The 15125-nt window shown below is 42.9% G+C and overlaps 1 protein-coding gene across 1 annotated transcript; it reads left to right on the top strand.

Annotated features, from left to right (window-relative positions):
- Positions 1-700: 700 nt before the first annotated feature.
- ENTPD6 (ectonucleoside triphosphate diphosphohydrolase 6 (putative)) lies at positions 701-13489 on the top strand. Its single transcript, XM_009583774.1, has 13 exons — positions 701-1041; positions 2391-2467; positions 3260-3403; positions 4558-4633; positions 6233-6268; positions 7451-7539; positions 8922-9001; positions 9905-9969; positions 10325-10426; positions 10900-11040; positions 11938-11994; positions 13040-13152; positions 13400-13489. The coding sequence occupies exons 1-13, from the start codon at positions 783-785 to the stop codon at positions 13487-13489; spliced, it is 1329 nt and encodes a 442-aa protein (XP_009582069.1). The 5' UTR covers positions 701-782.
- The last annotated feature ends 1636 nt before the right edge of the window (positions 13490-15125 follow it).

Below are 15125 nucleotides of genomic sequence, written 5' to 3'. Positions count from 1 at the left end.
TTACTGTATTTAGCTTCTCTGACCTCTCCTTACTCTGTTCCTTCTTAGGCCTCAGTAGTAATGGGGAAAAGAAAATTTATGCAGCTTCATGTCTTAAAATTCACTGTAGATCTTGATGACATGCTGAAGGAGGATGGATATATTCCTTTTGAACCATTGGGAAAGTAGTGTGTGGTCTCGTAGGCATCCGGCAGCCATGGAAGCATTTGATGGTTAGGACAAGCAACATGGGAGAGAGAGATTTTGCTGCTAGGTCCAGTTTTACAAGTGATTCGCAGGTGAATCCTAGATTTTTGAATGCAGGATTCTACATTGTCCTACTGGAATAAATGTAAGCATTTAACTGCAAGTTTCCCTGGGTTAGTTGAGATAGATTTCAGCACTGAAGACAGTAGCTGATATCTCAGTCTTACTCCAGAAGCTGAAGGAGTTGCAGGTATAAATCCTTTTACTTGCCAGCAGTAGTCTCTCATTCCCTGTGTGTAAGTTTTTTTACCAGGCTGTTTGTTGCAGTGACTTGCTGCTTACTTTGACTATCATGCCCAACTTTCTTATCACAGATCTAAACCAACTAACAGTTAAGTATTTAACTAATGCTCAAGTCAAGTTTACTCCTGTAAGTCCCTTATCAAATAACCATCATACTCTTACCCTTTCAGCAGGTTTAGAAAATAAAACATTTCTTTTCTGTTGGATATAGGAGTGATGTGGAAACCACCTGTTCTGTGTGAAGGACAAGAAATAAAACATTTGATAAAAGGAAGAAACAAAACATCTGATAAATGGAAGCCATGAAGATATCAAAGCGGTTCTTCGCTTTTGGGATTTTGGCATGCATAGCTATTTATGTTGCATACATAAAATGGCACTTGGATTCCAAACCAGTCATGGGAGCAACAGAAGGAGTTGCTGAAAGCAGAGGAGACAAACTGAACCATCAGGCACTGACCACAGATCTCTCGATCTTTTATGGAATTATGTTTGACGCAGGAAGCACAGGAACTCGCATCCATATTTTTAAATTTACACAGCAGCCAAAAGGTATGGCCTGCTCCTTGCATGATAGATTAGTTCTTCCATAACATATGCAGCAGATTATTGATGATTCTTTTCTAGGGATTACTTGAACAAACATGCTTTGGCTCTTTCTAGAGAGCCATCAGGAAGTATATTATGATTCAAGAATGTGGGTTTGGATGAAATTATGAAAACATTCAACACGGAGAAAATGCTGTAATATCAGAATGTGAACTAAATAGCAGCTGTTTTTCATCACACTGCTTGGTGGAAGAGAGGATTATAAATTCAAACTGCCTTATTCCCCCAAATTTTCACCATGAGGTTGTTGGCTGTCTCCAGTTCCTGGCAGTGAGCTGCTTCTCTCTGAATTGTCTGGTTTAGTGCATCCCTGACTTCAGTGTTGGATTTAAATTGCAAAACTTCACTGTTTGAATAAAATTGCTGTGTATTGCATCTGGACAGAAAGTATTGCTAAGAATCGAGACAGAAGTGTACAAAAAAGCTCCGGTTTTCCTCTGGAGTCCTAAGCTTCATTTGTTTAGGTGTTGTCAGCTCCTATTTCTGAAACTCTTAAAGATGAAAGAACCCATGTGGATGCTGTTACTGGTGATCTGAGGATACTTTTAAGGATTAGCAGTGTGGTGTATGGTGTGATTGGCCTGTGGGGAGCACCTTAGGTTTGCAAAATGGGCTAGTGTAAGGCTTAGCCACCAAAGGCGTTAAACAACAGTCCATGGATTTCCTTCTTTCAGTGTATTCCCAAATCTTTGCTTCTTTCTTGCCTGCTTCTCTTTAAACACAATTTCAGAATATATCGCAGGAAACTTTATGCAGTGTAGTCGGGTACAGGAGGAGGATGTTGTCAAACTCATGTTGTCTTGCCTGCAGATTCATATAATTGTCTGTACTACAGGTTTCCAAAATACTTAGGTCTGGCTTCCTCTGCTGCCATTGAAAATGGTGGTAAAGCTTCCACTGAGTTTTGCTGGAGTCAAGTTTAGCCAGAACAGAGCACACTGAAACACGGGGTCTTTGTTACCGTTGCAGTTTGGAAAGCTGCATATGGCAGGTGTAAGGTCTCAAAGAGAACTTGCACCCATCTGGTGATTGGCTGATGTGCATGAAAAATATGTGCATAGTGGACACCAGCACCTGAAAAATAGTTATGACTTTTAAAAATGTTTTTTTCGGTAGCTAATTGCATAGCAAGGGCTGTATTTAAAGGTCACATGGCTGTTGATAGTTCATTAGACAGGGGCTTCAGTTGACTTCCATTAGCGCATAATGATGTAATTTGTAAAATGGTTTTCTTTTTGTGTATGCAAAATTATTTGTACCATTACTTATTTTGGCATACTGCTTTTGAACAGAGACTCCCAAATTAACCCATGAGACGTTTAAAGCACTGAAGCCAGGTCTATCCGCATATGCCGATGATGTCGAAAAGGTAATTTTGTTCCTGTTACTGTAAACGTATGTGCCCCAAAACCTCCTGTTCTTGATATGCCCTGCAAATCACATCTTGCTGTGGTACAGTGTGCTGAACTGTCTCAGTTCAGGGAAGCGTCTCCAAGTGATACGAGCTCACAGTAAAAGTTGGTCAACATGCAGAGGAGCAAGGAACAGTATGCATCTAGTTCCGCTCATTGGTGTTGTTAATTAAGTACAGTGGATGTTTTTCCTATCTCTGCCTTAAGAATTTTGATGCGCTTAAGAAAATGACAAAAGAGCTGTGTTGGATTGGAGCAGAGCCTTCTCCAAAAGTGACCAGAATTGGATTCTCAGGAAAATAGTCTAAAAAACAGGCCAAGTACTGAGTGTCTTCTCTCCTGTCTTCCTTACCTTCTGGCTCGCAGGGATTTAGGGACTTCCTGAGCTAGACTTATACTCAGCTCATAGTGTTTTACTGGCTCCAAAGGCCTTTTTTTTCCAAGGATTTGTCATACTGCCTTTTGAACCTTTTTGTAGCCAAAACATTCAGTGGCAGGGAGTTCTATATCACTGTTTGAAAAAGTGACTCTTCCTGTTTGTTTTAGACCTGTTGCTGGATTATATCCACCAGGTCTCACGCTGTAGGAGATAGTGAGTCCTCCACCTTCTCCTGACCCCTTGTGATATTCACTTGTCTCTGTTCCACATTTACAATGAATCATACCTCTGATCACCCTTTTGCCCTTCCAAGAAAGGCAAATCTAAAGAGTTTCTAAGATGCCTTTTTTTGTTTTTTCTCTGCTCACAGAGTGGCCAGGGAATAAAAGAGCTCCTGGAGGTGGCGAAGAAGGAAGTTCCTATGGAGCTGTGGAAGTTTACTCCTTTGGTCCTGAAAGCCACAGCTGGCCTACGGTTGCTGCCAGGAGAGAAAGCTCAGAAGTTGCTGGATAAGGTACTATTTCTTGTCTTTCAGTTTGCTTTCCAGAAATTTTATAGCAAAATTTGATCCCTTCTGTGTAAGGTTCATACTCCTTTATCTTCATGTACATGAGCCAGTCCTATCATTTAACCCTGAAAGCAGTGCAAAGCCACCTGATCTCAAATGGGGTTGGGGGGAGAAATTGCGTGAGTACAAGCACAGAGGAATAACGACATTTCCGAATAAGCCTGGAGATGACATATAACATAACAAGTGTAATGAGATACTCCTAACAGTCACCACAGGCTTGTTCTTTACTGGGCGTGTTTGTTGGTGGTTTTGACCAGGATGCTGCTGTTTTGAGAAAAGCTCTCTGCTATTTGATTGGTCATGTATCAGCCTGCTGCTTCAAGGTTGCTCCTTTATATTGATTGGAAATAATGTATATTGTATTTATAGGCATGTAAAATATGTATAATATTTTAAAATATTACAAAAATAAACAAAATATTATGTTCTAGACCTTACGGCTGCGGGAAAAGTTTATTAAGTGTGCACTAAGTGTACTCTTTCTAAGCAATAATTGGAAGGAAAGAATGTGGTGTGTTTGAAACCAATGTCTGTATTGTTCTCTGCTGCCTGCAAGCTGGCCCGTTCTTTTCCACGCTGAATTTCAGCTGGAACTGCTGCAGTTGTTATTTTAGAGGACTCTGGAAACTTAGGGCTTTGCTACCTCATATAAAATGTACGGGACCTCTAACAGCCAACATACTCCTGTTAAAAATGCCATTCCCTGGGGCGTTCCTGAAAGCCAGGGTGTCCATCTCCTGCCTCTCCCGTGCATATATAATACCCTGTGGGTTGCCAATTGCAGCAAAGTAAACTGGGTTTCCTTCCCTACCCATGTCCATCCCTTGTTAATGGCATTTCTGAGCAGTCTTCATGCTTGAAAATCTACACATCCATCTCTGTCTGTGCACCAAACTGCAGAGCCAGCGTGTAAATCACTGACGTTTTATAGCAGAGCGGAATCTGATGCTTCTTGGGCTCTTGAACATCAAAGTGGTGAGCAGCAGTCAGGATCTGGCCCAAGAAGAGAAGCAGTTGTGTAAAACTGGAGTTTTAAAAAAACTTGCTTTCCAGCTGAAAAAAGGTTTCTCTGAGTGTAGCTTTTATTTGAACTACAGGTGAAGGAGATTTTTCAGGCCTCCCCCTTCTTCGTGAGGGACAACTGTGTGTCGATAATGAATGGAACCGATGAAGGTAGGCTAACTTGTGGAGACCCTTTCTGCAATCCTGGAGATTCCCGCTGCACTGTGCCAAGTCCCCACTCGCTGTAGTGGGAACCCACAAGCAGCGGGTTTGACACAGTTTTTACACTGCCTCAGGCACTGCCTGCCGAAGAGATCTTGTGCTACGTTTCCCAGTTTGAAGTCCTGAACTCTGTCCTGATTTTCAAAGCTCTGAGTGCCAGGCAGTTCCTGTGGGATTACCAGGAAGCCACTGTGCAGTCAGCACTTCTGGAAAGGTTTCTGAATATCTGCTTGTTGAGATGGTTTTCAAAAACTGGTTTTGTACACCCTGCTCTTGACAATGCTCATCAGAGCTTTCTGGAAGTATGTGGTCATAATGTTAATTATAACTGATCTAATGAGTGTGATTGTGAATTGAATCTGAAAAAATGTTATATAGAGAAGAATATACATGCTGAAGTAACTTGATGCTTATCAAAAAACGCTGAGGACAGAACCCAGAATCAGTCTTGATTTAAAATAATTTGAAGAAACATGTCTAAATTCTAAGTAACTGAGTGTTGAAATGTGTTTTAAATCTGCTTAGAAACCAAACTTTAAAACAGCTGGAGCTGTTTGGAGCTGTTTATGAGTTCCTTTTTTACTGCTTAATGGAAGAAAGACATTGTAATTCTTCTTTTTGTTTTGTTTTAAAATCATTAATAGCAATGACAGCCTTGGTTCAGCCAAGGGTTTAACTGGACCATGTTCCCTACCATGCCTTGAGCTTGAACCACATGGATAAACATTTGAGTTTGTTAACATAAGGTCCACTAATTCATCTAATTTATGGAGAAAAGGTTTATAAAACAAGAAGAGGATGGAAACAGTGCGGCTCACAAAAATGCTTAGAGGAAAATAGGAAAAATTAGAACACTGAAAAGATGAAAATTCTTTGTATTCAAAAGCAAAGTTGAGTGCCTGACATCAAAAAAAAGCCTACCAGTGGATGTTTTTGTAGAAAATGAACAATGTGAGTGTCAGTCATTGTCTTTTACCTAAGGACTGAAGCCTTTGTGACTTCTTGCCCAAGTTTTTGACCTGTGAAATACAGAGTTCTCCAGGCATTTCGTATATGAGGCTTCTCTTCCAAATATCACATAAGCTCCAGTATAGAAGGTCATTCTCTTTGTTCAAGGCATCTAATCTTGGTTTTTGACAGCAGTTGACAGTTGTGGAAACACTGGCTTTGAGTCAAGGTGGGTCAGGGGAGCTCAGCAGAGCCAGTCCTATTCACCCTTCTTGAAGGTCCTTCTTGATTAGCTCTCAGCTAGACATCCTTTGGAGACTTTGTATTATAAGTCCTCCATTTATGAAAGGGGGACAAGGGAGCTTGTGGCAGATGGTCTCTGGTGTCTCTGTCTATTGTTGGATGACAAGCTCTGGTTTGCTGATTATTTTGTTTAGACAGCACAGTTAAAATGTATGAGAAAACTTAAAAATGCCTCCAGCTAAACAGATCCTAAAGCAGGAAGACCTTGTAATACTTCTTGCCTTATTTGTAACTGTTGTTAGATAAAATGAAATGGTATGATCTAACAGTGCATCTTCTGAATCTTTTCCCTATTAGGTATTTCAGCCTGGATCACAATAAATTTTTTAACAGGTATGTGTACATGAGCATGTGCATAAGGATATGACCGATGCTGTGAAATTCATGCTGTTTTCTGCCCCTGCATGGGATTTTCTCATTCATTGGGGTGGAGTGGGAGAAAGAAGGATCTGGGAATAAGTCAGCAGTGGTTTATGGCCTGGCCTATTCAACTCATTAGGATTTTCGCCAGTTACTTGACAGTGTGAGGAGTTTAATCCCTTTTCCTAGATGTTTAATGTAGCCTTTCTTTCAATTCCCTGTAGGGTACCAGAGTATTTTATTCCTTTTTATAGTCTGCCATTAGCTCTGGCTAATTTTTAATGTGGATATTCTAGATGTGCTTGGCAGCTGCACAGAGTGAAAGAAAGTGCTGTGCTACTTCCTTACAGATTTGTATCATAGAAATAGCACGAGTGTTTACACTTCTGAGTTAGAAAAGGGTAGCTGAAGAGTAAAGAAGAAACTAAGCTGAAGCCCTCTGTGACAGTAAGTAAAGCAGTCTGCTGCCCCAGTGCTCTGTTCAGCACACACAGTGTGTGGGGCAATACGACAAGAGCCCTAAAGCTTTTTATGCTCACAGGAAATATCAGAAAGGTCAGAGATCTTCAAACATCAGCTATCATGAGGTATACTGAGGTACTTGGCACAAACTGGTCTTGTCAAGAAGGTGTATTTGAAGGATCTAACTGTGAAGAACTGGATTTAAATGAGAAGAGAGGTCTGGGCTGGCAGCAGGAAGAATTCCAAGAGAGCTGAGTCTCTTAGGCCAACTCTTTTCAGTCTCTCATCCCCTTGGCCATAGGAATCTGCAAAATATCACTAAGGGATCAGGGAGAGGTGGCCAAGAAAACCACATTCCTCTGTGTTACGAAGTGGTTACCAGAGTAGAGTTTGCAAAAGGGTCCTTGGCATCCACTGAAAAATGTTTAGGAATCCAATAACCAAAGCTGCTGTAATTAGGGCATGAACAGCCACCAGAGGAATGAGAGAAACTCTGTCACTTGAAGATTTTCAGGTCACCCTGATAAAGCCAAAATAAGTGCCCAGTAGATGACGGTATAATTTAGTGCTGGCTGGAAGCTGACAGATGGAATTAGATTGTCCTCTTTCTTTACCACTGTACTTCTGGTTTTGTTCCTAGCCAATTTCTCACAGTGCCCACCATGGCTTTCTCTGTTCTGTCACACATTTCAGGTAGCCTAGATGATCCGCAGAAGAGAAGTGTAGGGATGCTGGATTTGGGTGGTGGATCAACACAGATCACCTTCCTTCCACGCACCAAGGTAATGTGAACATGCACGCTGTTGAGAAATGCTGGTGCAGAAATCAGTAACTGCTCAGATTTGTTTCCCTTGGAATCAGACCAAGAGTTTGTCAGTGTGACATGAAGCCACACTTCTGACAGAAAAGCCCAGGTCACATGGTCACATCTGCCTTGTTATAGTCAGTCATGGAGGCATTCACAACTCTTTGTCAGTCCTCTTACTCCAACTCCATGGGTCGGTGGTGCATGTGGTGAATCTGCCAGGGTTGTTTTATCTTGGGGAAAAATGCAGTGTTCGCCTGAGCGTCTCAATCCTCAGCTCTCAGTTTGTGCTGCTTATAATGAAGAACTTAAAGGCAATGCTGTTAATGAATTCAAGTCCAACATTTGGCCTATATTGGGTTTTAAGAACACAGTAAGATGCCTTCTGAATCCTTGTTTCTGGTTTTCCTGAGTTCACTCAGTTGCAAATGGTTGCTTTCTAAGGAGCAACTGTTACGCAGTAAAAAATACATGCTGATGTTTGTCATTTCAGCTTCCTGTTGTGGCATTTTTATAGGTGTTCTGTGAGCTGGAAGCCCTGCCCATGTGGAGTCGTAAGGCTCTGGCCTGAGAAGAGATACTGTTCATAGTAAAGCTGCACAAAAGCAGGGGGTTGGGATGTTGTATCTAGTGTCCCAGCCTGGGCTAATCAAGACATTGTGCTCTTAAGCAGAATGACAGGGGATGTGAAGAGTCTGGCAGGTGGAAATTCTGGACTTAGAGATGGTGTTAAGATATGAGCAAGCATGAATAGCATCGTGGCCTGAGCTTTGCTCCACACAAACGTGCTAGCGCTAGCCGTGCTGGTGCACTTAGGAAAAAGGCTGCAAAGTGCTTTAGATAATTACCCTTCCATTTCTTCAGACCACACTGAAGACGTCAGTCTGTTCCTTGGCAAGCACAGTGATGTGCTTTTCCCCTGGCTTGTGGAAGTTCACAGCTGAATTCACTTGAGTAGGAAGCTAATGCGTGCCTGGCTTTCATATTATTTTGCACACAGTTTTCCCTAGTAAGGATCATGTGCAGAGGCAGTTGCTGTAGCCTCTTGACAAAAGCAGTTAAGAGCTGGAATAAGTATTCCTTTTTAATTAAAATAATTCTCTTATACACCAATTTGGTATGGATACAAATAGAAATGTAACCAGTTTAGACTCTGTCATGTGAAGACACTATTTTAGCTCCAGGTTTTGTGGTTGTCTTGTGTATCTGTGGTCAAATCGAAATACTTGCAAATTCATCATTTCTCTCAGAACCATGCATGGATTGTTTCACGGTTTTCCTAACAATTTGGAAGATAGCATTGTTGATGTTTGCTGCTGCTGGCAGAAACCTTGCAGTGACATCTTTTTCTCCCTCCAGGCAACCCTCCAGACATCACCAGCTGGCCATACAACTTCATTTCAGATGTTTAACAACACCTACAAGCTGTATTCATACAGGTTAGTTGTACGAAAGAGAGCACACTGTACAGATAGAAGCTTTCTATGAAGCCAGTGAGATCTAGGTGTTTTGCTGAAGTGGGGTCCTTGCAAATGAGTACTGGGAGGAAGCAGAGAAACCTGAGCCGCGTCGTTGTGGTGGATTAACCTTGGCTGCCCACCAGGTGCCCATCAAGCCGCTCCAGCAACAGGACAGGGGGAAGAAAATGTGACAAAAAGCTCATGGGTCAAGATAAGGATAGGGAGGTCACTTACCAGTTACTGTCATGGGCAAAACAGACTCAACTTAGAGAAGTTAATTCAATTTATTGCCAATTAAACAGTAGGATAATGAGAAATAAGAACAAAATCAAAAACACCTTCCTCCCGCCTCTCCCTCCTTCCCGGGCTCAGCTTCACTCCCAACTCTTCTACCTCCTTACCACCAAGCGGCACAGGAGGATGGAGAATGGGAGTCGCGGTCCGTTCATAGCGCTTTGTCTCTGCCATTCCTTCCTCCTCGCTATCTTCCCCTGCTCCCAGTGTTTTGGGCAGAGGGAAGCAGCTTCTTCCCACCTATGTTTGCTGTGGGATATGTCTGAGCTCAAAAAGAGTCAATTCTGTATGCTAGAGGCTGTGCTGCCTTTGAGGATGGTAGGAGAAATGTTAGGGGAATGCCTTCAGCATTCCCAGTTCTTCAAGAGCCAGATTATCGTTGACAGCTATTGCCTGTGCTTTTTCAAAGAGAGATTATCCTTCTGGGTAAGGGTAATATGAGAGTGGGTTGTCACACTGTTCCCCTTATGTGCATTAGCTGCTGACTCGAGCCATTTTGCTGGGACCATGGATGTCCCAGCCAAGTTGTCAGTGGAGTATCAGAGAGAAGGATGTTTGTTGTTCACAGAGGCTTTTATCCCTTTGCAGTTACCTGGGACTTGGGCTGATGTCAGCAAGGCTTGCCATTTTAGGAGGAGTTGAGGGAAAACCCTGTAAGTTATGGGCACTCCTCATGTCTTGGCTCTGAGCATAGGGTATGTAGCCCTGTTGTGGGGGGAGGAGTTGTCTGTCCCCTTCCCACTGGGCTCAAGATTCCTCAGTGGTATGTGGACTCCTGTCACCATGGCTGGGTGCATTTGAGACGAATGCAGGAGGTGACACTGCTAGATCCCAGGAGACCTGGATTCTTGCCAGCCCTGGGCGGGGGGATGGGACATCTGAGCCATGACTGGGGCTTGGAGGTGCCTTGCTGAGGCTGTGGGACAGTATGGAGCAGGGCTGGGGGTGAGGGATCTGAAATTAACTCCTTATGTTTTTCCCTAATGTGGCTTCATTTTACATCTGCAGTAGGAGAAGGGGAGGAATTGATCAGCCCTTGTTTACCACCTGGCTTCAAATCTGAATGGCAACATGCTGAGATAGTGTACAAAATTAAAGGACAGAAGGCAGGTATAGTGATTTATCACTCTTCCTATCTAGGCCAGCATGCTATTAGCAGAGTAAATAATATACTCTCAGCCTCTTGCAAAGACACTAGGTTCTGTGTTTAATGTTGTGTCTGGCTCCTCTTGACGTGCTGTTAAAGAGATTCTGCAGCTCTTCCTCTTGTGCCATGGTGTGTCTGTCCAGTCAGTAAAGCTGCTAGTAGTAATGCAGATGGAGTTAAGCAATCCCTGAACAGGTCTTTCAAAATCCTTCTGCCTTAAATGATGTTGTCCATCTCTGATCTATTGCACACTTAGTCCCAACCTGAGGATGGTAAGTGTTGCCACTGGAAGAAGATGCAGATTTCAGTTCTCTGTGAAGAGCTTACGGAGTGCTATTGTGCAAAAGGGAGCCTGTTTCCTGGCAGATCCTAAATAAATTGTATGTATATTTAACTCTCTGCCTATAATACGCTGGGTTTCTTTGCCTTCTTTTAGGTGAGCCTCTGTATGAGTCTTGTTCTAACAAAGTGGCAAAGATGCTCTACAAGAAAGTGCATAAAGCTGAGGAAGTGAAGGACTTGGATTTTTACACCTTCTCCTACTACTATGACCGTGCAGCAGAGGTTGGTCTCATAGGTACGTTTGCTCCTGTTTTCATTTCATTTCAAATGACAAGTTGTGGAAAAAATGGTAACGCTTACACACATCATGATGCTTTGCTAAGCTGTCATGGAACTTAGTCTTTTGTTACGCTGCTGTGCAGCATTGGTCTCAACTGGATTTTGAATGCTATTTAATTTCTATAGGGAGGGGACTGGGGCTGTGAAATAGGACCTGCAACTTCTGGTAATGGTTTTTAAACAAACTGTCTACATTTTAGAAATCATTGTTGTCTGATTAACTCCACAAACCAAAATAGAAAAAAGCCCTCATAAAGAAACAAATTTATTGGGCGGTAAAGCAGTGAAGTAATCTTGGGCTGTGTGTTTTGTTTCACTGACCTTTTTAGATGGAATGAAGATTTTCAGGTAATTCCACATGTATTCAGAATGCATGCCATCTCTTTTCCAGTGGTATGCTGGTGTACAGAAGGCTGTCGTGTTCAGTGGTAGAAAGCAGATGATGAGATCTCAAGCTAGTTTGGATAAACATACTCCCCTCCTGAGCCACTTTATTATTTACAAATAATTTCAGATTTAGTATGTAGCAGAGCGCCACTGCCATGTCAGATCTGGTCAAATGCATTAACTGTGTTCAGGCATCACTGGGCAGGGCAGCACAGACATGGGGACGTGGTGAGAGAGTCTGTAAACTATGCTTCTGTAGGAAACAAGGCTAAAAGTTCTTCATAAAACGAGGCCTTTCAGTCTATATTAAGAATCTTTTAAAGGTTCTTTTACCTTTAAAGCAAGTGTGAGTTTTGTCATTGATTTCAGTGGCTCAAGGCTTGATTTCCAAACAACTTTTATTACTTGAATCTACAATTGCCTTTATACAAAAACCATAAAAGACCACATTTTTTTTTTCTTTTAGATAAAGAAAAAGGAGGAAGCTTAACTGTCGGTGACTTTGAAATTGCAGCTAAATACGGTGAGTAAAATACAGTCAAACACACACTAGTAATTGTGTGTAAATTCATACGCATGTGGCAAATGTGTGACACGCTAAGAAGCTTGATTTTTTTGTTTTAAGTAAATATTGAACACCTCCCTTGAGCACCTCTCTCCATAGCATCTCACCAACATTTCTGCTTATTTCCAAAAATCTTAATTATTTTTATATTAATTCTTGCTTTTGCAGCCCACATAAGACACATCTTATAATACTTATATTTCAAAACTCTCTCAAGAATTACTAATAAACTTGCCAGTTAACAGTTGTCCTGAAATCATGCTTTCAAAATAGATGTGGGGGTTCTCATCCTGTTAGCATAACCTGTTCTAATCTGGTTTAATTTTTCTTTTTGTCTCAAGATTTGTTCATATGCTTGATTGTTAATCGGAAAAAGGGGAAAACCGGTTCATAGCTTTTCGCTTCATCAGCTGCAGAGAGAACTGCCTACGCAGATTTACAAATGTAAACATTCTTTTCTTAATATCACAAACTCAGGCTTTGATCAAACTGACATGGGGCTTTTTGGTAAACTTTATGAATGACTGAACAATTGTTGCAGTTCTGATTTCTGGACTACCATTTGCGTAATTCATCCTGAGAAAGGAAGTGGGTTTTATTTTGGTTTTGTCTTTTTCTTTTCTTTTGTCTTTTTTTTTCTTTGGTTTTGTTGAGTGCTTATGCTTGAGAAACATAACACACCTGAGATTGCTCAGATTTTTAAAGGCTTGAAGTAGACAGAAGAAAAGTGGAGGCCTTTTTCATCCTTTCCTGGAGAGATGCAAGAAATTCAGCTGTCTTAGGGGAGAGACAGAATGCCTTGATCTTCCTTTCAGTGTGCCAAAGCTTTTGTGCTTCTGCTAATGTGTGCATATCATTTCAACCCCATTGTAACAGGTTCCATCACTGTTCAACTCAACTGACAAGAGGTGTTTTATGGATTCATTTGAGGTTTTTCAAAGCTGGGCTGATGCTAGGCCTGAGCCCACAGTGCGCATTCAGACACTGTTTTCTTTCTCCTTAGTATGTAAGACCATGGAAATCAGCCCCGGAAGCAGCCCTTTTCTCTGCATGGACCTCACGTACATCACCTGCCTCCTGCAAGAACTGGGCTTCCCAAAGAGCCAAGTCTTTAAGGTGATGCACAAAATGGATTGCTGGGGAGAGTGGGCAGGAAAGTGCCGAGGCAGTAGTCGTCATGCCAGTAGCTTGGTCCTTGATTTGCCTTCTTGCTACAACACATGCTCTGTGATTGGGGGTGGAGGGACACTCTCCACGATGGTGATACTGGTTGTGATAACCTTCAGCCCTGTATTCATCTTGCATGCTTCTCCTTCTCCCGAAGAATTGTTTTAACTTTTTTGTTTGATTTTCTTTCTCTCAGCTGGCCCGGAAAATTGACAATGTTGAAACAAGCTGGGCATTGGGAGCCATTTTTCATTACATCGACTCACTCAATAGACTGCAGTACTAAAGCTCCTTGAAGGTGACTTTTGGGAATCTCAGTTTTTGGAAACCCAACACGGGAGAATCTGCTGAAGGGCCTGCTTTTGGCTTCTGGAGTCCTTTGGGAGGTCATCATAAACTAGGCCCCTTTCCTCCCACCCCGTGCCAAGTCCCCTCAGTCACTAGCTCTTTTTTACAGTGCAGAGTGCGGTATCTAAAGCATAAGCCTTGATTTGACAGCATCCGTAGTCAACTTGAGGTAAAACTTGATCATTGTTGAAGGAAAATCAGGACTCTGCAGGACATCTATGATCTCTATGAGAAAAACACACCTTTTTGGAATATGCCTGTACTATGTGCTTGTACTGTGCTGAAGTCGCTGTAGGAAATGGTCACTCCGGAAGGAAATCTTTACCGTCCTGATTTCAGGGTGGTTTTTTCCTGTTTGTCAGCAGTTTTCAGCGATGATTTTTATTTTACTGCTTCCGTGTTTGAAGGTGAACTTGTGTGTGTGTGTGCAAAGACAGTGCATTTACACAGATGTGCTGCTGACAGGTAGCAGCTTTGAAATGCAATGTGGAGGTCTCAGCTCTGCTTTCCACTTGCTGAACTAGAAAAGCTCAGGAGCACTCTAGAAACTGGATATGGACTTAGAGGCATGAATCAGAGCCTGTATGCGCTGTAGAGTTAAAGCCTACAGCCTAATGTTGGTTCCCTGGCTGTTGGGAGATGGATGGTGGAAGACATCATCAGATTTGAGCATCTAGACAAGCAAAGCCTGGGAGTTGGTACAGGGCTACTGATGGATTTGACAGTTCTAGAGTCGGTCAGGGTAAGATCGATGAACAAGATGCAGCCACAAAAATAAACCCTGAGCACGGCTTATTGGACCTCACAAACATTTGTGCCTTGGCAAGGTTCATACAGGGCCCAGGATGAATGCATTTACATGGTGGTTTGGGTGCCGCTTCCTGCAGACACATCTCACTTTGATAAACGAATGTATTGTCGTTGCACTGAGCAGGGTAGCTGCAATGCACCACTCCAACAGTGTCCTGTATGCAGGCTGGAAGTGATCTCAGAAGCGGTGGGAACTGGAGAGGACATGCTGCGCTATTTGTAATCTAACTGTGGAATTGTGTGGTATTTTGTGGATGTTTAGAGCAGACCTGAGTGGTCTTTTGGGGGTGCAAAAGAGCCCAGCCTCCTGGAGAGCCAGCAGCGTGTGCCCCAACTCGTGGGCTTGTGGCCACAGCCTCGTCCTTTCCCTGCAGCAGCAAGACGTATGGCGGCGTGTGGTGCTGCGTGGCTGCTGGCGCTGCAGCTGAGTGTAGAGGGGACACTTGAACCCCACTGTACTGACAATAAAACCCCAATTTAAAATGAAAACATGGTGGTGATGGTAGTGTGGCTTTTAGCACCAGAGGCCGCAGGGCAGGTGGGTTGAGAAATGAGTGCCCTGATGCCATCCCTGTCCCCTCATGCTGTCACAGTCCCTCCATCGCCCCCGTCCCCCCATGCCATCCCTCCCTCCACATGCCGTCACTGTCCCCTCAAACCATTCCCATCCCCTCACACCATCACAGCCCCAGATGCCCAACCCTGTCCCCACACCCTATCCCTGTCCCCACACACCATCCCAGCCCCCCATATCATCTCCGTTC

This window comes from Fulmarus glacialis, unplaced genomic scaffold (assembly GCF_000690835.1).
Source record: "Fulmarus glacialis isolate BGI_N327 unplaced genomic scaffold, ASM69083v1 scaffold21528, whole genome shotgun sequence".
Classification (NCBI taxonomy): Eukaryota; Metazoa; Chordata; class Aves; order Procellariiformes; family Procellariidae; genus Fulmarus; species Fulmarus glacialis.
This window is presented reverse-complemented; position numbering and strand designations above follow the sequence as displayed.